The 21,601-nt window shown below is 40.7% G+C and overlaps 3 protein-coding genes and 1 long non-coding RNA gene across 7 annotated transcripts in view; 2 read left to right on the plus strand and 2 right to left on the minus strand.

Annotated features, from left to right (window-relative positions):
* Positions 1–10,929, minus strand: c10h10orf88 (chromosome 10 C10orf88 homolog). The gene is made up of 9 exons (XM_047378177.1): positions 10,792–10,929; positions 9,211–9,373; positions 8,829–9,026; positions 7,811–7,880; positions 7,525–7,716; positions 7,282–7,410; positions 6,758–6,869; positions 5,837–6,044; positions 1–1,501 (listed from the first exon to the last, which is right to left on the minus strand). Exons 2-9 carry the CDS (start codon positions 9,351–9,353, stop codon positions 1,279–1,281), a joined length of 1,275 nt encoding a protein of 424 aa, XP_047234133.1. The 5' UTR covers positions 9,354–9,373; positions 10,792–10,929; the 3' UTR covers positions 1–1,278.
* asb3 (ankyrin repeat and SOCS box containing 3) lies at positions 10,920–18,176 on the plus strand. 3 transcript variants are annotated; one of them, XM_047378173.1, is made up of 10 exons: positions 10,920–11,042; positions 12,782–12,989; positions 14,083–14,253; positions 14,351–14,463; positions 14,541–14,673; positions 15,331–15,508; positions 15,729–15,947; positions 17,069–17,371; positions 17,458–17,591; positions 17,685–18,176. In XM_047378173.1, exons 2-10 carry the CDS (start codon positions 12,788–12,790, stop codon positions 17,915–17,917), a joined length of 1,686 nt encoding a protein of 561 aa, XP_047234129.1. In that variant the 5' UTR covers positions 10,920–11,042; positions 12,782–12,787; the 3' UTR covers positions 17,918–18,176. The 3 variants fall into 3 exon arrangements, with proteins under 3 accessions (XP_047234129.1, XP_047234132.1, XP_047234131.1); XM_047378176.1 differs by having other exon boundaries at positions 15,741–15,947; XM_047378175.1 differs by having other exon boundaries at positions 10,933–11,042; positions 12,785–12,989.
* LOC124875774 lies at positions 15,391–20,253 on the minus strand. Its single transcript, XR_007040120.1, has 3 exons — positions 20,068–20,253; positions 19,918–19,972; positions 15,391–15,526 (listed from the first exon to the last, which is right to left on the minus strand). It is a non-coding gene; the product is annotated as an uncharacterized LOC124875774 (long non-coding RNA).
* abca5 (ATP-binding cassette, sub-family A (ABC1), member 5) overlaps positions 18,799–21,601 on the plus strand; it is a 25,369-nt gene continuing 22,566 nt past the window's right edge. The window contains exon 1 of one of the 2 annotated variants that reach the window (XM_047378171.1): positions 18,799–18,967. In XM_047378171.1, the coding sequence (XP_047234127.1) occupies positions 18,955–18,967 (13 nt within the window). In that variant the 5' untranslated portion in view covers positions 18,799–18,954. The remainder of the gene's footprint in view (positions 18,968–21,601) is intronic. The other variant, XM_047378172.1, reaches the window with a different exon arrangement.

A 21,601-nucleotide genomic window follows, 5' to 3' on the forward strand; every position in this document is an offset into this window, starting at 1 on the left:
CAGCTTTTAGTACATTTTAATGCTGAAGGAACAAACCCCTTCCATATTTCCTAAATACATTAACCAAATTCTGGACACTGGCAAGTCCCTTTCAGTCTTTCTCTCGGGAACATTGTTTTCCTTTAGTTCAATTTCTCACTTGTTTGTTGCTACATCAGAGATGATGAGAACATATTGCTTTTCAAAGGCTGCGTTTTATCTAGACAACTCTCAGAATACATCAGTACTTGTTCGAAACATTAGTTTCTTTCCACGCAACTCCTATCCTAACTTTGCCATGTAATGCATGAATTACCTTAGCCTCTTATGTCCATTTAAAACAACATTCATTGAAAGTTTTCTGAACAACACTGATGCTTCAATAGTATTGGTCAATAGTATTAAACACATTTTATTTATGACTTACATCAGTAGTTTAATTTCAAAAGTTAAAAATCAGTTCAATAGCTTACAGACATGTACAGTATGTAAAACATTACAATGTATTAAAATAAGTTACATCTTCAGTTAACTCTCCTATAAGATCAGAAGAAACCACCAGCTCAACCCAAACAGGTCAGATTTTTAAAAATGATTTTTTTTTTATCTTCTCAGCTGTTCGACTGACTTCATCATGAATGGTTTTCAGCTTATGGTTGCTAATTTCAATAAGATGAAAACTCTGCAGGTATAGTTATATTTCAAAGTGAAAAGAGACCTGCTGTCAACACTGAAATGGATTGTGGGAGTGTAGATATTCTAAGTGGAAAGACAGCCACCCTGCTGGTGTTATGCCTAAATCAGCTGTGCTAAAAAAAAACATGCATTAGATCACAATCAGATTTCTTTCCAATGTATTAGTAATACTTCCCGGCAGCCTGGTACAGAATGTGAGTTTATTCTTTGATAGAACTTATTTTTGATTGGTTTTAGCCATAAACCGCTGCAGTGCTGAGGTTTAATGAGTGTTATTGTGTCCAGACACTGTTTGCCCTATAGTGCATACAGAATACTCAGTTCAACTGTAAAACAGTGTCTCATTGACTTCCCCTTTAACCACAGGCATGACAGTAAAGAAGAAACCAATACAGAGGCTGAAGATCTGACTGAAATACAAACAATTTACCATTTAGTGTCTAGTTTGACATTTCAGGTGAAATTTCTAACAGCTTTATATGTTAATGGGCGTTTTAGTCCCGTCTCCATCTCTGTTAAATCTGACATCATGGTCTGGAATTAATATAAGAGCGGTAAGGCCTGTAGGCTACATGCTGAGTGAGTATGTTAGCAGGTCTGAGCTCAGTCTGGAGCTGGTGTTGCATTCATGTGCTCTGATGGTCCAGTCGGAGCAGCTCCTCCCTGTGATCCGCTCACAGCTCCGTGGTTCAGAGCCACCATCGGCAGAACATTCAGCAGGGCCTTTTCCAGCTTCTGCTCCAGAACGTCTAGCCGGCGGTCCATGTGCTCCTTCAGCCTCTGCTCCATCTCCTCCAGGCGGCGCTCCATGACTGAATCCAACTCGCTGCAGAGAAATGGCAAAGGGGGACACGGTTCACTTAGGTTGGTCCTGTTTTTAACGTTCCAGGTCAGAGAACATGACCTGAGGTTTTACAAGAAACATAATCAGACCCACCAATGTACTGTTTGTTGCTTACAGTGGACTGGGGGAGATGCAGTTTTGGGGAGGGGTCAATCACATAAAACAGTTGTGGTCAGAGAATTACACAAAAATTTATATCTAAATCAAAATTAGACATACAGGCTCAAATATACAAAAATATTCAACATATAGATCGTTTAGTTAGGTAGTTTCTATTTGCAGCATAACAAGGACTGGTTTGACAGCATTCATTGGATTGACCAATTTTCAGAACAACAGGAAAGTCCAAAGAACTCTGAAGATCTTAGAAAGAGAACTGCAGATTAACAGAAGTTGGGAAAGTTTTTAGAGCAATTTCTAAATAACTGCAGAAGATCATCAGTTTGAACTATTTTACAGAAGTGCGAGGTTGCAGATTTATCACCACTTATCAAGATCTAGAGGAAGATCCAAACTCTCCAAATATGCTGAAAGGAAATAGATATGAATGTTCAGGAACAACCCAGGAACCAGCAAAGATCAACTCAGCCATGAACTGGGAGCTGCTGGAACACCAGTGTAACTGTCTGCAGAGAAGCCAGATTAACATCTACCAGGATTGAGAGGGAGCTGACCAAGGAATAATCTCCTGCTCCAAGATGAACGCTTTGAAGCTGGACTGAAATCTGCAACTGCTCACATGAACACGCTAAATATATCCTGGGGAAAGGTTTAGAGGTCAGATGATACAAAGATTGATAAATTGATTTAGAATGATAATAAGAATGCTTGGAGGGGTGAAAGTGTTAACTGACTACTAATGGTGGTGCTATGCAATTGTGAATGTGTGTGCCTGTTTTTGTGTCACGTTGGGTCTTGGGCAGCTCCCTCTCCTGGATCATCTAATTTGATGGGGGGGCTATTTCCTCCCCGCCACACCGCCTGCCGGTGGTTGGAGTCTCTCCCCGCTGGTGTACTTGTGGTTCTCGGTGTCCGGAGCCGGGTGCTTTGGTGTGTGCTGGCTCACTCCCGGTGGCTGCTTGCCGGGGCCTGGCCCCCTGGGCTCTGTCGGGCCTCTGCTTGGGGGATGGTGTGTCCCGGGGTCTTGGGCCTCTGGGTCCATGGCTAGATCTGCTAGGGCGTGGACGGCTGCCGGCGGGGCCTGTGGGCTCGTCGCTGCGGCTCCCTGGGGCTTCTGCACTGTCGCTGCTGGGTGGTTCCCCCGGGACTCTCCACTGCTCTTCTCTGGGGGGGTTGCGGTAGTCCCGGTGGTGGTTCTCCTGGGGTTCCTGTGCTTTGGGGGGCCTTTGGATGTCTGTGGCTCGGATCTCCTCAGTGTCCGTCCAGGGACCATGGGGCAGGCCTGTGGGTCCTCACACTCACTATTGCATATTTTTGTGGAGAAACCTTATATACAAAAGCGCATCCACACCCATACTCACAGGTGTTAAGCTTCAGGTGCTGACAGATACACAGATGTTCTATATTGGGCTGCACCTCTCACTAAGTACATTTTACATTCAGAATTACCGTGTAATATTTTGTTAAAAAAAAAAAAAACAGCTGCAGGTGTATAAGCAAGCAGGGTGTAATCTTGTATTCTCTTCATCCTTCTTTCTCTCCTCCACTCTTTCCTCCTTTTCTCCCCTTTTCCCCCCGTCTCTCTCTTTTTTGAGTTTCTTTTTTCCTTTTCATTTCAGTCTCCGTGTAACAATTGAAATATTCCCAAAGAAGTTTATAATAAAGTTTCTTTTATAAATATCAAGCAGAGCTTTAAAGCATTAGCTGTGATGCTCTGCTTGTGAAAGTAAATCTGTTGGGCAATTTCCTGTCCGGCGATACTCTGCCGGACAGGACACGGTAAAAGAAAAAAAAAAGAAAGAAAAGAAAGTGTTAACTGAATGTTAAGCATGGTGGTGGCACATCATGCTGTGGGGCTACTTCACTCCCAGTGGTACTAGTGCATTGTACAAAGTGGATGCCATAATGAATCAACACCATCTTCAAATCCTTCATCTTCACTGGAGATTAATAGCTAGATGATTGAAACATGGACACAACTGGGTGATCCAACTGGACAATGATCCCAAACACACATCTAAACTGGTTTTGGAATGGATAAAGCTGGCTAACACTAAGCTTTGGGAATGGTCTTTCCCAAGCCCTGATCTAAACCCAATTTAAAAAATTTGTGGGCTGGCTTATGAGCGCTGTGCCAGGAAATCAACTAATTTGAATGAACTTTACCAATATTGCAAACAACAGCGGTTAAAGATCCAACCAGATTGATGCCAGAAGCTTGTGAATGGCAACAAAAAATGTATGGGTAAAGTGCAACTTCCTAAGAGACATTTAAGCCAGCATTAGTGGAGTTGTATGTATGCATTTGAGCCGTTTTGAGTCATTTCGACACTCAGAGACTCAGATCAGAGAAAATTCAAACTTGTGCACCCAGATCTTCTTTTAAAAAATGGTTGCAGTTGTATGCAGAATAATTCCACCCTGGAAACAGAACGGGTCAAATAAATCATTGAAAGCTCAAGATGTGAAGCGGCTCCTATTATGCAATAAAACTGACTGACTGGGCTGGGTTTTCAGCATATATGCCCCTCAGTGCCTGTCTCTAAATGAAAATCAAGCTTTTCTTCAAACACTGGAGCATTTCCACCAAAAGCAGCAGCTTTATGTCTAGGAGAAGTTTATAGAAAAGTTACACTTTCACAGTTTTTATTAAAGCATCAAATGTTTTCACAATACAATGAGGCAGTAAATGAATACTAATCTAAAAGCAGATACTTCAATTGTTAGTTTTTGTTTATTAGTCTGATAAGGGGAGACGTACCGTCCAGCTGCGTTTCTCTCCTCAACATGGAGTCAAACTCAGCTGACCTTCTGTCTCAGCCCATTTATGCAGCTCAGCCCGGACAAAGAGCCTCATTTAAAACAGCTACGGTTTGTGATGCCGCATCAGGAAAATGACTTTTACTTGTCGAATCCAACCAATGTGAGCAGGAAGACTGGTTAGCTGACCACTCTGAGTCCGTCATCTAGCTTTTCACAACATAGTTATGATTCACATTTCAAACAAAGCTAATAAATCAACTCTCCAGTGTGTTGGATTCCTGCAAATAAACCATAATCAAATCATTCTGACTTTGGTTTGAAGAGATAAACACTGCCATCATCTAGTTTTGTTACAAAACACATATTCTGCTTCAGGCCATGTAGCAGACTGTTGTGAGAACTGACCTTAACCCAAACACCGAATCAAAGTAAAACCAGACTGTTGCCCCAAGAAAAAAAAAAAGAGCCTCTGTTTCATTCCACAGGCTGTTATCTTGGAGCAGGAGTGGCTGCAAAACCAGAATGCTTTCTGTTTTTACACCACCTCCTGTTTACTCTGAATGTTGAGGGGTCATAAAACGCCAACTTGTTGCCAGATATCCCACAGAATCTGATGCCTTCATGCTAAACTAAAACACATCAGGAGTTATAGGTAGAACATGGCTTTTACTAGTTCCTGATGCCAACACGAAGCTGGGTGATTATTATTAACAAAAACCCTTAATCTACATCTGATCCAATTTAAACTTCCCCAACAAAATCATGGGTAATGTTACTGGCATTTAGTTACAGTTGAAAAAACCTTAATTACATTCTATTTCAAAAAGATGCCAAGATAAGAGGACGTCCTCAATTACAGTGGGGAGAACAAGTATTTGATACTCTGCCAATTTTGCAGGTTTTTCCACTTGCAAAGCATGTAGAAGTCTTTAATTTTTTATCATAGGTACTCTTAAACTGTGAGTGACGGAATCTAAAACAAAAATCCAGAAAAATCATATTGTGTGATTTTTAAGTAATTAATTATTATTTTATTGCCATACTCCCCACTGTAAATATATTGGTTATCGACCATAACAACACTATTACTATCGGATATCAATATCGGACTAAATTTTTATATCAGCGCATCCCTACTTTGGACAGAAGAAACCAATGTAGAGATGCTTGGCCAGAACACGAAGCACCAAAACCAAACACAGCATATCACCAAAAACACCTTGTACCAACTGTCCAGCATGGTGGTGGAGGAATGATGGTTTGGGTTTGTTCGGCATCCATTGCATTGTATGGTAATACATAAAGCCTCACAACTGAAAATATGTTTGTCTTCTGTTTTAACCACAACTGTACTCACTGAGGGAAGGAAGAAACAGAAGTTTTGTTATCATCACTCAGACCAGCAGGTTGGAGTGAACTCTAAACTCCACTCACCAGGCGCTATTTCTCATCTTCTTGTCCCTCTCCAGCAGCGCTGCCCCAGCATTGTCCAGGCGAAGTTGTGTGACCTGTCCACACACACTCTGGAGCATGGGCAGAAGCTCGGGGCTCAGCGCCTGTCCATGGCTCCGCCCTTTCAGGAAGCGTGACATCATTTCTTCCAGCTGGGTGTGGTTCGCTGGGACCCCGTTCTCGCTGCTCGCTACGGATGAAAGATTTTATCCACAAGCTGTTTTTGACTGTAAGATACTAAACAGACTTTACAGGACATACATATGAATCTGCATTTTAACAGCTAGAAAATGTGCCAACATTTTCCTGTTTTTTACATCATCAATATCTAGTTTTATGAGTTTATTCATAGCCCAACTTCTGGGAGCTGTTAAGGTCCAGACAACAGTCCAGTTTTTTGATGATGATTCTTGCTCATTGAATTATGTTCCTGACAGCTAAATGTTTTTAGAGATCAAGCCAATGGTTCCTACACATTTTTCTCATCAAAGTTCAATATTTTTCCAGACTCTTAGGGGAAATACAAAATTTCACCATGAATTTATGCCAAATATTTACCTCTTTCCATCCCTACTTCCTAAATCAAATGCTTTACATTTCCAGACTTTTCCAGACAGTGTAGGAACCCTGGAGGTCAGGCAAATTGTAATGTTTGCAGACATTATTGTTAATAGAGAGGTGAGGCTTAGATGGTTTGGGCATGTGAAGAGGACAGATGATGTACATACTAGAAACGAGGAAGTGCACAGAGAAGGTACATGGATGTAGTGAATATGCAGACGATTACTGTGAAAGGGGTGGATGGTGGAGATAGGTTGACAATATTGTCCTCTAGTGTGCATAAACATACATTCTGCACATTCTGAGCAATTTAAATACACCGGAGAGGAAACTCGTATGTACTGGTATTGGTAGAGCTGATGTCAGACAGTGAAAGGTCCGGGGAAGTGGAGCCCTCTGACATCCCTCCGTTCTGAGATGGAGTCAGGTCTACGGACCTGGTGGCCTCGGGAGGCTTGAAACAGAATAAAAAAGGCTTTATTATTCACCAAATTTAAACATTTTACTTCAATCAAACTAAAAACTAATTTTAGGTACTTTCCTGCAACAACTACACAGTTTGTTAGAATTTCTCTCACGAAAACTACCAAGAAAACAACCAAATGTAATTAAGTTTAGCTGATTTGAAATAAATAACAAACTGAGTTAAAAAAACATATTTACAAAATACAAAAATCACAGAAGCTGGTCTGCAAGGTTTTCCTTAACTCTGCTAACCTCATTAAGGATTCAGTGTAAGAATAAATAAAACCCAACATGTGATTGTTTTAATGTCAGTAACATAGTGACTGGTTTTCTGATTCAGCCCCAGTTAAGGCCACAGTAACCCCTCAGAGTCTCTGTGGGTGGTCAGATAGTTCTGATACCGTGCAGTCAGCAGGATGAGGCGGACTCCTGGCAGCTGCTGCAGACATTCCAACTCCTCCGGCCAATGCGGAGAAAGCTCCACCGCCCATCAGGAGAGGCAGGAAGCCGCCCAGAGAGCCTGTCTGATTCTGGAAAAAACAGATTCTTTTAAGCTCAAAGTTCAATTTGAAACCTCGCCTTGGAGGAAATATATCAGCGCCCATAAACATCTCACAGAGGTTCATTAAATGTTTTATTCACACCTTCTGCTGGAACTGCACCATGTCCATAAGGTTCTGAGCTCCAGGAGACAAGGTCGTCCCCATCTCCTCCACCAGACTCTGTACCTGCTGCATGTCTATTCCAGGACCACGGGTCGGAGCAGGCTGCAGCTCCTGCAGTCCCACCACGATGCGACAAACCAGAACACTGTTTCTACCAGCCAAAGAGAGCAACTGAGAGGAAACAGATCCAAAGCAAATCAAACCATACTGAATTCAAATCTGAAAGTTCCTGAATACATTACTTTTCTTCTGGTTCACATCTCACCTTAACTTCACAGGTTGAAGACGGATACTCAAGCGCAAGCTGCTTCCTATAGAAAGGACCTCTGTCTGGACTGTGAGACACAAAACGTTAACCTGAAAACCTCAATTCAATAAGCTGACATATCTTTACTTAAATATTGTACAAATGTAAGTTCATTATTGTTATCCCGGTAGTGGATACATTTTCAGTGTCATGCTAAAGTATTCATTCAGCTTTAACTTTGCCAAATTTTGTACGGTTGCAGCAGCACGCTTCAGTGTATCTTATACATGTGCATTTGTACTGAATACCCCTAAGTCAATACTCTGCATTAGAGCCTTTCACTGCAGGTTCATGTAAAGGGCTTCTGGGTATCAATATAGACTGAAATGTGTGCTTGTTCTGATTTGCAGCATAACTCACAGTGAGTCAAATTAGATGAAGAACCTGTGGGAACATTGGTCAATTGGATTCAGGTCTAGACTTTGACAGGGCCATTCTAACATGCTTTTCTCCATGTTCCCATCAACTACGATGAGCTTTCCTGTCCCTGTTGAGCATTCCCACAGCATGCTCCCATCCCCATGTTTCACCGTGGAAATGGTGAGTTCAGGGAGACGTGGAATACTAGTCGTCTAACTTTGGTTTTCTGTGTTCTCTGCATGGTCTTTGGCAAACTGGAAACACGACTTCCTTTCAACGAAGGCCTTTTTCTAGCTACTGTCAACAGATTCTCCTCCCTGAGCTATTTAGACAGAGATTAAATTACACACAGCTGAGCTCTGTTTGGAGATAAGCCAACTTCTAAAGGCAGGTTTGTTGAAATGCATTTTATTTAAAGGTATCAGAGTTAAGGGGGATAAATACAAATGTATGCCACATTTTCCCATTTTTATTTGTGAAAATATGTCAAAAATCATGAATCATTTTTCTTCCACTGTGTCAAAAACACAAGGAATAAACAATACTTCTGCAAGCCACTGTGCATAAATAAGCTCCTGACATCTGCCTGCTGTTAGTCCAGTGTAGGTTTCTGTACCTGTCTGACTGAATGCTCTCATCCTTCGTGCCCCGTACGGTCCCACAGTACTCTTCCAGCTGGTTGTAGACTTCAATGGTTCGAGCCTCGCTGATCACCATCAGGCTGCTGATAGCAGTGGGGAAGCTGGGGCTGCAGCTGAGCATCAGGATGCAGGGTGATCCTTCCTCCACCTGCTCCAACACCACCGGAGCAACCCTGCATATGACAGAGCAGAGATTAACACACTACAAAGTGGGATTCTTAGATATAAATCAGCTATGCCTGTCGCTGGTGCTGAAAACCTGGGAATGGAAAAATAATGGAGGGTAGTTAAAACAGTAAAACATAATGTATGAAAAATGTCCACTAGGAAATCCTGATGTTGCTAAAAACCTCTTACTGATCGGTTTCTTTGTGAGACTGACTGAGATCTTCTTCATCATCTCTGTTGTTCAGATGAACAGGAAGCAGGATGTCAGCCAGCTTACATCCCTGAGTCTGACAGACCCAAGCAGCTCCGCGCTTCACATCGATGTCCACCATGGTGCAGCTGGAGCCGTTCCCTTCAAGGCAATTAGATAAGACAGACATAATGAGACAACTGAAGAGACCGGCTAGAAAACACATTTTAAAGAAAGATTAGAGAAAACAAAATCAGGATGGTAGATTAGCACTTCTGTTCTTTTAAAGCCTGAATCTAATTTCTGTTAGAAATTAGGGACACCAATGTAATGTTAACATTATTGCATGGGAGATATCCTCAGCTGGCTAGGTGTTCTAATAAGGTCCAGCTATGATGACCTCTGACTTCAACATGGGTCAGTCCAAGCTGCCAATGTTTGGAACACCCAAAGTCCAAATCTGCAGCACATCCTGTAAAACAGCACTGGCTCCAAGCGGGTACAGCTGAAGCACCCAGGATGGAGCAGCCAGAATGTGCATATTAACCAAAACAAAGCAGGGGATCTACTCAGTTGGAAAATATAACTAGGAGAGGAAACCCTACCCACATGGCTGATTCATGTGGGTAGGGTGGACCATCTTGACAACGGAGATAACCACAACCACCATGTCCTCAGAAATTACTCTATGATCCCACTATGCCAAGAGTAAGCCGCATGGAGATGTCCCTCCTGTTGCTGCCACACCATGAGATGTTCTGGAATTACTGAAGCAGAACACTGATGGAGGGAGGCTCCCAGCGATTACCTGGCTGGCACTATCTCAGCTGACAGGAGTTCATCTGTGTTTAGAACAAGCCCATCAGTGGTTAAAAAAATGGGAAATAATTCATTATTTACAGCCTAACTTAACATCATGAACCTATTTGGTATGTGTGCTTTGAGATCAAATATTTAGAACTTTAACCAAGTGGGGCTCCACTAAAGAAAGGCTGGGGACTTTTAAAGGTTTCTCCCACTAACTTTTAGAAATATGAAGTTTAAACTCTCAGATTAGAGATGTATTGCATCTAATAATTAACATCCGTTATGATTTTAAAACGTCTGATACAAAAAAAAATCTAAAAGGAAAAAAAAAAACATAAACCAAATAAAACTAAAATACTCATGCATTAAAATCGGCTGTCAGTCATCCAAATTCTTACCATCGACAGAGGCATAGGGAAACTATATCGCTCAGTTAGTATTTATTCATTTATTTGATCTTTCATTACTGAATCAGGTCACTGAATGAAAATGAGTTTTTCACTTTGAAAATGAATAAAACTGTTTTGTTTTGTTTGGAACGATCCTGAAAGATGAAGTGAGTTTGAATCAAGAGAAAATGTGAAAAATTAAAAGAATAATTCATCTAACATTTTCCGGTAAGAGAAGAAAGCTTACAAGTAATTTGATGGTTAAATGTTCGCCACTTTATTCCGGTAGCTGTCAGTCAGACCCAGAGCTAAATCAGATCTTTCCTTAAACCATAAACCTATCACATGTAGCTGCTAACAGTAACGTCAACAAGGACATTTTACCGTGAAAACGGCCTGAGATCACCGCTCCGCGGCTCTTGTCACTGCTTCATCCTCCTCATGTCTTCACACATCTTCAACAAACGTCACCGGACTAAAACTTTAAACTGAAATGCACATGAATCAAATCAAATAAACCAATCTGTGAATTTCCGATCTGCTTCATCGGAAGCGTGTTAACGTAACACCATGCGACGGACAGCAACCGTGTGACGCCATCAAACATCGACTGGCTCTAGGACGTATTCATTTTGGTGAGAAATTTTCTAATTTTATTAAACTCGTTTTCTGTCTGATGTGATATATATGTATATATATTTCTTTTACAGTAGATGGGTTTATTTTTCTGAAGATCGGCTCTGTTAAAATAATGGAGCACGACCTGGTTCGTATTTTGTAGCGTTTCAGGATAATTAAAGTTGTTTTGATGCTTTTATTCCAGTCAGTTAGTCTTTTGACAGTAAATAGAAGTCACAAGGCGAGATTTAGGTGGAGTTTTTCCAATAATGGCTACAGAGGCAGGGCTGTTAGAAGCTCACACGTTCTACGTTTTGGCCAGTATCTGTATTTAGCCGCTTTTAACCTGATGCCCCTAAGTAAAATCCAGTGCCACCAACAGCCTTCAGAAGTCACCTATGTTGTCAGTTAAGTCCAAATGAGACTGTATAATTTAGCCTCAGTATAAACCCAGCTCAGATGTTTGTTAAAGAGCATCAGTTAACTAAGATCATCCTAAAAGACCAAGGAACACAGCCAAAGTTGTAAAGCTTAAAGCAGGGTTAGGTTATAAAACAAAATCTAAATTTAGAACTGCTCAAAGTGCTATGTTCAGTTTAGCACAATTACAAACATTGCAAAACATGGGTGCCTATCTAATCTGAGACACTGGACGAGGAGAGCATTAATCAGAGCTGCACCTGAGAAGCCCATGATAACTCAAGGGGAGCTGCAGAGACCTAAAGCTCAGGTGGGAGAGGTTTCTGACCATTAGTTGTGTACTCCACAAATCTGGCCTTTATGAAAGAAGAAAGCCATAAGAGATGCTCTTTGCAGGTTGCTACAGCAAACATGTGAGGGGGGGAGGTATAGTCAGATGAGACTAGATGTGAAGGTCCATTAGATCTACTAATCGCCCTAAACATACCATCCCCATGGTGAAACATGTTAATGGCAGTATCATGCTGTAGGAATGTAGCAAATTGAGTATTTATGGCAAGATTCTGGAAGTGAGCCTAAATGTAAGCTATTTACAAAATAAGAATGGGCCGAAATTTCAATCTGTGGATGTGTAAATCTGGTGGAAGAACAACGCGACAAGACTCATCTGTAACTGTTGGTTTGTCCCATAAAATTCCAGTTAAATATATTTGTGGCTGCAACTGGACAAAGTGTGGAAAAATGTCATCAGACTGATTGAACATTTGTGAGTCCTATTAGCCTGAGCAAAAATGGCTGGTCGGCACTCTGGATTTTAAGCTTAACCACAAACCATCCTCATCTTTTATATATTTTCAAACCAAATCAATTTATTGTTATTTCGCTGTCTAGTGATATACCTAATAGCAAACAAGGATCTTCAACAAATTAATGTGGAAAAAGTCAATTAAATTGCTAATAATGTGACATAGTTGTAATAATATAAATTAAATGATTTTAACAGCAGTTCAGCATTTTAACAGCTTGAAGCAGAAAGCTGTGTAGCAGTCTGCGGATTCTGCTGTTGGTCTTGTGGTCCTGTTTTCCTGTTTGGCAGCAGTTCATGGAGGGAATGTGTGGACTCTCTGGTACAGTTCAGAGCCCAGTTCCTGCAGCAGCTCTGAAACAGATTTGGGACAAAATGCAGGGTCACATTAACAACTTTCTCAGCTCTCTTCACTATCCTCTGCCCGGCAGTCTTGTCTTTTATACCATATTACTGCTGTACAACACTGAAATGGGATGAACACGTTATGTATTCGTTATGTTCTCTTCCTAACATCTGCTATTTCTAAAGCAGGGGATGGACTTCACAGAATGCTATGAAGACACAGTGTCCACTGTTGCTGCAGCAGCTCGCTCAGGCTGCAGGAAGCGGCTAAGGAGTCTGATCCAGAGAGGCTGCAGTATGGACTGTCGGGATAACCGCGGCTGGAACGCTCTGCATGAGGCGGCAGCTGCCGGCAGTAAAGAGTGTGTGCAGGAAATATTGTCTGCAGGAAGCGGTAGGAACAGGCTCAGTTTAATAGCTAAATCTGAAAATATGTCTAAGATGCCAAACTCACAGTTTTGATTGTCTTATGTCCAAAGATAATTGACTCAACTCGATGAGTTAATCTTCTAAAAATCAAGAGAAACTGGACAGTTGGAGAACTTAAGAGGAATTAGTAAACCTAAGAACAAAGACTTAAATCTGAAGGTGAAATATTCTGGCGTTCGCTCACGGTCTCAAAATATGATGTTAATTGGTCTCTATATATTGGCCTGGATGTGAGTGTGTGTCTGCATGGTTGTCTGTCCTGTTTGTCTCTGTGTTCCACTGTGATGAATTGGGCATCTTTCTAGGATGAACCCTAACCCAATGACCACCACAGATAGGCACAACCCCTTCCTGTGATGCTGCAGGGATTTAGTAGGTATAGAAGATGGATGGATGGTTGATTGACATACTGCAAACAAAAACATGGTTTAAGCTGGATTTGTCTCAAACCCCCTTTGCTTAACAGTTTTAGAAATCCTTGTTGATACTTGCACCTGCTAGCATTTTAGCTAGAATTGCACAATATAGTGAATCTCAGTCATCATCACAATATCAGTGTGTGCAGCATTAGAATTGCAAAGGACCGGCTGTGTTTGGTAGGATACAATATTTTAACTGTCATACATTTAGACTGCTTATTGATAAGATGTTTGGCCAGTTACATGGACTTTACGTTCTCTGATTGGCCACACCTGATGTATGTTTGTGTGAGTGTGGTGGAGACATTGTGGAATAATTAACAAAGAAACGAATCAATATCGATCTCACGGTTTTCAGCAATAATATTGCAATAACATATTTTTGTGAAATTGTACTGCCCTAATTTTAGTCTTTCTTGGTAAATTATCATAATTTTAGCTCAGATTTTATAGTCAGAAATTATTTTAATATTCACTTTTAACCTCTGGGCGACCTGTCCAGGGTGTACCCCGCCTCTCGCCCATAGACTGCTGGAGATAGGCACCAGCTCCCCCGCGACCCACTGTGGAAAAAGTGGTAGAAAATGACTGACTGACTTCTAACCTCTGTTTTGTCTCCTTCCACTGATATGTGTGCAGCGAGCTCCTCCAGATGTCGTCATGATTATGTGAACTCTTTGACTCATGAGGGGGAATCAGCATGTTACCTGGCAGCACAGCGAGGACACCTGGTGGTGGTCCGTCTCCTCCTGAAAGCACACGCTGACCTCAACCAGCTGACCAATGATCTCTCCTGTCCTTTATATGCAGGTAAGACAGTGAGGCACACAGCTTAGCCTAAATATCTCTTTCAGCCAGATGAACGTTCACGTGGCTCTTTTGTTTTGGACCATTTGTTTGCCACCAGGTGTGGATAACGGGCACACAGAGGTTGTGAAGCTTTTGGTTAGGAAAGGTGCAGAGGTCAACAGGATACACACAGCATCGTGCTGGACCTGCCTACATCAAGCTGTTTACAAGGTAATTCATCAGATTTACTAAGAGCTGATCTTTGTCTCTCTGGGATTTTTGGTTGAAAGATGTCCTCCCTCCTTCAGGGTCACAGCGACATTGTGCGTATTCTTGTTAATGTTTGCAACCTGGAGGCACAGGATGACCACAAGATTTCCCCACTGTTTGTGGCCGCACAGTACGGACAGAGGGAATGCCTGGAGCTCCTTATTAATGCTGGTGAGCAGCTTGTCTATACGACCTGATGAGTTGGTTGAGGATGTTTTCAGCCTGACGGCTTTTCATCAGACTTGCTGTGTATTTAGAAGAAACAAGCACACTGCCCAGAGTTGGAAAGCACAGCTCCCCGTCCTCCACCAGGATAATAACCCAGACAGACAACACTCAACAGTGGCTGAGATAAAAAACATCATCAAAACATTGGAGTATTTATATTCTTAAACGCTCCTCCTTGACCTCACATTTTGATCCTGTTGAACATATAAAAGCTGCAGTGTGGATATGCCACCATTCAAACCTGAGAAGATGCTGCAAAAGGTGCTTCTACAAAATATTAAATTCTTTGTCCATGCCTTTTAAATATAAATGTATAGTTAATAAACATATAACGTATTCCACTGAGTCAGACTATATTTCAGATATGTTTGTTTTTAGTTGTTCAGGCTTCCCAACCAATTTCTCTTCGTCTGTCATTTCTTCCTTGTCATTTACAGAAGTTGGCTTGTCAGCTGAGGTATTAATGGTCAAAGCTTTAATTTGGAGCTCATCGATTCATTTGAGCAAAAAACTTCTATTAAAAACTGAAAATAAAACATTCAAGTAAATCATAACATAACAAGATGTAATGTAATAATATATATTTAATTTCTTCTTCAGGAGCCAATGTGAACACACAGGCAGATGATCTGGCAACGCCACTGCTGATTGCCTCCCAGGAAGGCCACCAGGCTTGTGTGGATCTCCTGTTGGATCACGGCGCCGATCCGAACATGGCCTGCAGCAACGACTGGCCTCAGTTTCCCATTCATGCCGCTGCTGAGTTTGGACATGTCAGGTACCTTTATCCACTTGCCTTCATGAAGAGTCAAACCAGTATCAGTTCCTTTCTAAGCTTTTAAGACTGAGTACTTAAATGTCAAATCATACCCAATTTCCAAAAAACACATCATTCCTTTAATCCTCATTTTTTCTTGTGTTTAACCCTAAAAATGAGATGCTAACTGCATTTTCATCTCTTTTTTTTATCTTAACCTTTGTAAAATCTGTAAATCCAGTATTCTGCGCAGGCTGATAGAGGTCACTGACCGGACATGTGACCGCGGCGAAGGCATGGTCAGTCCGCTGTATGTGGCCATCCACAGTGACCAGACCAGCAGCGTTGAGCTGCTGTTAAACGAAGGTTACAGCCCAGACGCTCAGGACTATGCAGACCCTCTGGGTTTCCCTTCTCCGCTCTCTATGGCGTTATATCATATGTCCACCAAACCATGCAGGTGTGTCGGCTAGTTTTTACCTTCACAAGCACATTTATCGGACTATTTACACACTTTAGTTACGATTTACATCATCTTAGAATTTGATACATATGACATATGAATTGGTATGTTATATATTTATTCTGACCTATGCTATTGTGTTTTTATTTAATTTGAATGTTTAATGGTGCTAATCAAGGGGAGTTCCCTACGTTTATGATATTTCATTTTATTCTTAATTTTGTTACATTTACTTTTTCTCTCTTAGGTTATTGCAGAGAATAATAAAACGAAGCAAAAAAGATAGAAAAGAAAAAAAGTAGGATGTATTACATAATTTGCAAGCATGCAACGCTTCAAAAAATGGACATGAATAAAGAGCTCCATCGCAGTCTCTGCAGGCCTCGGTTAGTATGTTCAGGGTTAAAGTTCAGGGCAATCACAAAGACACTGAAAAAAATATGGAGGCCAAACTTAGGTCTGCCAATTTACATCTAAATGTACCACAAAACTTGTGTAAGAATGTCGTTTGGACAGATGAGAACAAAGTAGAGATGTGTAGCCATACTGCACAGCATCACATTAGGAGAAAACTGAACCCCTCATACCTGCTGTCAAGCATATTAGTGGAGGCCTGATGATTTGTTATGCCTAGAAATTCATGATCAGTTCAGTGACTGCAAGGTGGCCAGGTTCTGTAGCTGCAAGCCCAAAGTGTTCTAGAGTCTGACATCTGAAGCTTGGACCAAACTGGGTCATCAACAGGATAATGATTCCAAACACAGCAGCAGCCCTTCAATAGAATGGCTGAAACACAAAAAATCAAGGGGTTGCAATGGCCCAGTCAAAGTCCACACAAACCAATATCCAACCAATATCTCCATGACGATGTGAAAGACTGATAAAGTCCAATAGCTATTGTACTTCACTGATCATGCATAGACCTGTGTTGTGTAGCATGTGTCTGAATTTGCCCACATTTTGTTTAGATCTAATATAAAAACACTTTCTTATGTCCTAAAACACCAAAGCTTTAGAAAAGAAACCTGGTCTATGTTTTCCTTTATGACTTTGGTGCCTGAACCTCCTAGAGAGCGATGACAACTTGAACCTGTCCCTGGTTCAACTTTTTGTTTCAGTGAGTCAATAAAGCTGCTGCTTGCTGCGGGAGCAACTTTAAATGCAGAGGAATGGACTCACGCACTGGCCACTGACAGAACGGACCTGCTGGAACTGATCCTGGACTACAGGTGGATCCCTCGGCCAGAGGCTTTTACCAAGAACGTTTCAGCACCACACGATCATGGGAAGATGGTGTTCAAGCTACAGGAGATGAGGGAACTGATCTGTGTAGCACTGGGCCAACTGGACTTTGCTTCCTGTTGGCTTTCTGTACTTCTAAAGAAAGGACTTGAACCATCTTTGCTGCTGCACCCCCACATGTAAACACTCTGTCTTACAGTTTTACACGTCCCTTTTTTAATGGCTTAAGTTTACGCGGGTGCTCCATGTCTTTTGTTCTGTCCAGGCTGGAGAAGGCAGACAGTGATGTGCTGAACTATCTGCTTGAGTTTGTAAACTGGTCGACTCTTTCTCCTTCTCTGAAGACTATTTTGGACCAGAGGCGGGCAGAGAAGACCTGGGAGCCACACACTCATTTTGGTACAGTTTGAAAATCTATACTTAAGTTTGTACTTTACTTTAAAGCCATTAAATTAACACTGAGTTAATGGATCCTTTCTCACCACATTTTAGAGTCAGTTCCGTGTCTTTCCCACCTCAGCCGGCTGAAGGTTCGGGAAGTACTGGGGCCGGATCAGCTGATGAGGACCAATATAGTCCAGCAGCTTCCTGTTCCCTCTCTACTTCAGGATTTTCTTAAATTCAGGGACATCCAAGAACTTTTCTACACGCACCCCCCAGCATCACCTGTTATAAATCGCATTGAAATATTCCGCAGCACACATGAACACAGACATGTTCTGTAAATGTGATTTAGTCCTTCTCATTTTGTCTCTCTCTTGCTAATTCAAAGGTGTTAAGATCTATATTTCACATTGAGTTTATTGTCAAACCCCTCAAATCTAAAACCTTACGTTTACAATGTCCTGTCTTATGGAAACATTTCATATAAATTCCTTATGTTATTGATTCAGGATTTTTGGCTTTTTAGAAAGTAGTAAAGAAAAACAAATCTCTACAGTACTATTTTGTCTGCTTTGGGATTAAAGGATTGTGGAATTGGAACACTTTTCCTATGATTTTTTTTCTCCTCTTTACACACTCCAGGTATTGTATTGTATTTTAATCTTGCAAAAAAGGGTAGTGATGCTTTAAAAATGAAGATAAATATTAATTGAAAACATAAAAGAGTAAATAAATTCAAAAATAGTTGCATTTAGTAAACAAATTCAAATAAGTTGTCAAATTCTGATTGCTGGCAAAAATAGTAATTTAGGGCCTAGTGCAGATCTAATATCTTGTTCTTAATATTGTCAAGAAGCTAGTAATTTATTTTATTTATTTTTTTCTTTTTGTTGAAAAAATAATCAAGTCTGATTGTTCTTGTTTAGCACCAAGGGCAGACTTGTCACAAGTTGTGGTTTACATCTACTTTTTAAAATTTTATGTTATAATGTTCTTTATTTTCTAAAGTACCAAAAAAGTATTGTTGTACATGTTAATTGTATTTCATTATTGTATTTTATGTTTAGTGGCCAAATAATACATTGTTCTTCTCAATTATGATTTATAAAATAAATGACTGAAATAAAATAAGTAAAATTAAACTAAAACATAAATAATTAAATGAATAAATAAAGGTCCCTGGGCGTTATTTTCAGTTATTATTTACAGTCTCAGGCAGATCCGATTGGAGCAGCGCCAGGGTTTTCTTGGGAATTGTAGTTGACAGCAGGAACCAGAAACGGTCCAAACGAGAGCCTTTTTAGGCGTTTACGTGACATAAAATTCAAATTTTAAATGTCAGGTGGTTCAGTCAAACGCTGAAGAAGGATATGCCTTAATGTATTTCATACGTGAGTACATCAAATCTTGGCTTCTTTTTACAGAAAATATTTGTTTTTCTTAGATGAAGGCAAGCTAGCTTCGCTCTTGTTGCTACTCAGCTTCTTCAGATCAACCTTTAACTTGTGGCTGCTAATTTACTAAGCATACTGTTTACTTTGCTGCATTTGGACTAATCTACAGAAAATAATAAAATAAAGCAGATCATAATTTATCTCTGGCTTGAATGTTTGTCAGACTCAGTGATATAAAAACAGGCTAGCATGAAGCTAACAACGGCTAGCTCTGTTTATGAACACGACAGAAGCGCGTTTGGGGGTAAAAGCAGTTTCACCTGCAGTTTTTTAGTAGGCTGAATCTCTGTTATTCACCGCAGCCTGCTATTGGAAAAATCATCATATATGCTGGAAATTATGATGCAGAGAGACGTCTCAGGTTATACTTATTAACAGTCTTGATACATCTTTATTTCCTTTATATTTCCTTCAAAGCAGTCAGACATTCATGTAATCTTGTCTTTATCGGTGGTTCTGGAAGCTTTCTATATGTCTTTTTCGTTGTTGTTTTTTTGCTGCTTTTTTAATGCTGTTTCATTCCAATCCGTCTGAATTTACTCATTCAGGCTGCTAAATGAAAAGTGCAATAATGAGAGAGAGTGGATTTGAGAGCGATGATATTTATGGGGTGAAAAAAAAAGAAAGCCGGTGGAAATCCGTGCTCACATTGTACTAAATTTAGCGCCCAGTTTACCATTCTGTGCGCACGAATGACTAAACTGTGCTGTTAGTGTTGCAGTCCGCCTGCATGGTTTGAAAAACTGTGCGCTCCGTTTTGCAATCCGCAGATTACTCAGTGACATCTGTCGAGATGTAACAAAGTCAGATTACAACCTGTGAAGTGCGCTGATTAAAACATGTCATTGCTTTAAGTTTATATATGACATCAGATCCACTGAACTTACCTCGCAGGTGTGGGCCATGCGTTCAAACTCTGGACTGACGTCACTGTGAAAGGATCTATATTTGGGATGGTAAAGAAATTAAATGATTAAGCAGTTTGTTACAAAGCATCTGATAGTAATTGTATTGTTTACTAATAGAAAAGGACTGACCCCTGATCATAGCCAGCCAACAGCATAGGAGGTGTGTCTGTGAGCAGAACACTGACCCTCTGACTGTACCCAGTAAAACCACAGGATCCTGTCAAACAGACAGCGACAGGCAGACCTCAGAGGACCGTTAGTGGTGCATTGGTCTGCAACAAGTTCTGACCAGCAGTGGGTCTTAAACCAGGAAGCTCCAACAAATCTATCTCCTTCAGAGGTTGTGTGCGAGGAGAACTAAACATGATGCATGTGAGTCACCTGAAATGTCTCCACCACCAGATCTGTGGAGGAGCAGAAGAAGAAGCTACTGCCTCAGCCACTTTGGCTTTCTGTGTGTGCTGATCATGGCTAAAATAAACTGTCTGAGGTATCCCAGGTTATCGTTAATTAACAGATAAAATAAAATAAAAATAATAAGATGGCATTGAAAGCAGCACTCTGGATGTTAAATACATATTAACCTTTGAATTTGCTTGCAGTAGATCATGTTTCAGGTTTTTGAAAGATTTTTTTGCCCGTTTTGTCTTTTGTCCTCATCCAGTTTCCTCCAATATTCTTAGAAGTTTGTTGGAAACCTCTCACAGCATTTAAGTTGTGATTTCCATCCAAGTATATTGATGCGCTGAAACCTTGTTGTCCAGCTGTTGCAGCTTCCTCTGCCCACTTCCTAGCAGCCTTCAATGATGACTGATCCTCTACTTTGGACTGAAGAGGGATCTAGATTGTCCATGAAATAGTTTTACTTCCTTTGTTGTGGGTTCTAACATTCAGCATAAATAAAGTTGAAATATTTATGACATCTGTTTGTCAATAATGAACTATTCCATTATGAATCCAACTTGGACAGTAATTCAGCAAATTGCTGCTTGGACCTTGTTCAGTTTGATTTTGTGCTAGATTCAGAAAACAGCAGCTAGACACAAATGATTTTGGTTGCCAAGGAAATTCTTGGTTGAGAAAAGATGGACTGATAGATTTTCTGCCGTTTTTTTTAAACTAATTTTGTTCAGATTTATTTAGTTAGTTAGTTACCTATTTTTGGGTCCTTGTATATTTGTTCATGAATCAGTTTGGGACAGTGTTGCCCCTCTGATCATGAAGAGGTAGATGCTTTCTTTACTTATTTTTACAAATGCAAACACTTTATAGCCAAATATTTAAGAATAATTAGAATCTGAGGAATTACTATTAATTAGTGATAAGTATTATTTAATCAACTCAGAGGTAAGGAAAGACACCGAGTCAGTTTCACTTGCAATGGTAGCTGTACACTACAGACTACGAAGTATTAGCCCCCTCTCTCTTTATTTATACATGCTTGGTCACACACAGTTCAAACATCATTCAGGGTGGGGGTGTATGTGTGTGTGTGGGGTCAGAAAGGTTAGGGTTCATCTGTCTTGATTATAAACAAACAGAGGAGGTGGGAAGTGGGCACCTGGTGTATAGTCCCCAGATGCTGCTAGTAATAAAAGCATAACTCATTCTTGTGACCGTCTCCCCTCCTGCAACATGTAAGGAGGGAAAAGCACTTAGATGA

This window comes from Girardinichthys multiradiatus, chromosome 10 (assembly GCF_021462225.1).
Source record: "Girardinichthys multiradiatus isolate DD_20200921_A chromosome 10, DD_fGirMul_XY1, whole genome shotgun sequence".
NCBI classification, from domain to species: Eukaryota; Metazoa; Chordata; class Actinopteri; order Cyprinodontiformes; family Goodeidae; genus Girardinichthys; species Girardinichthys multiradiatus.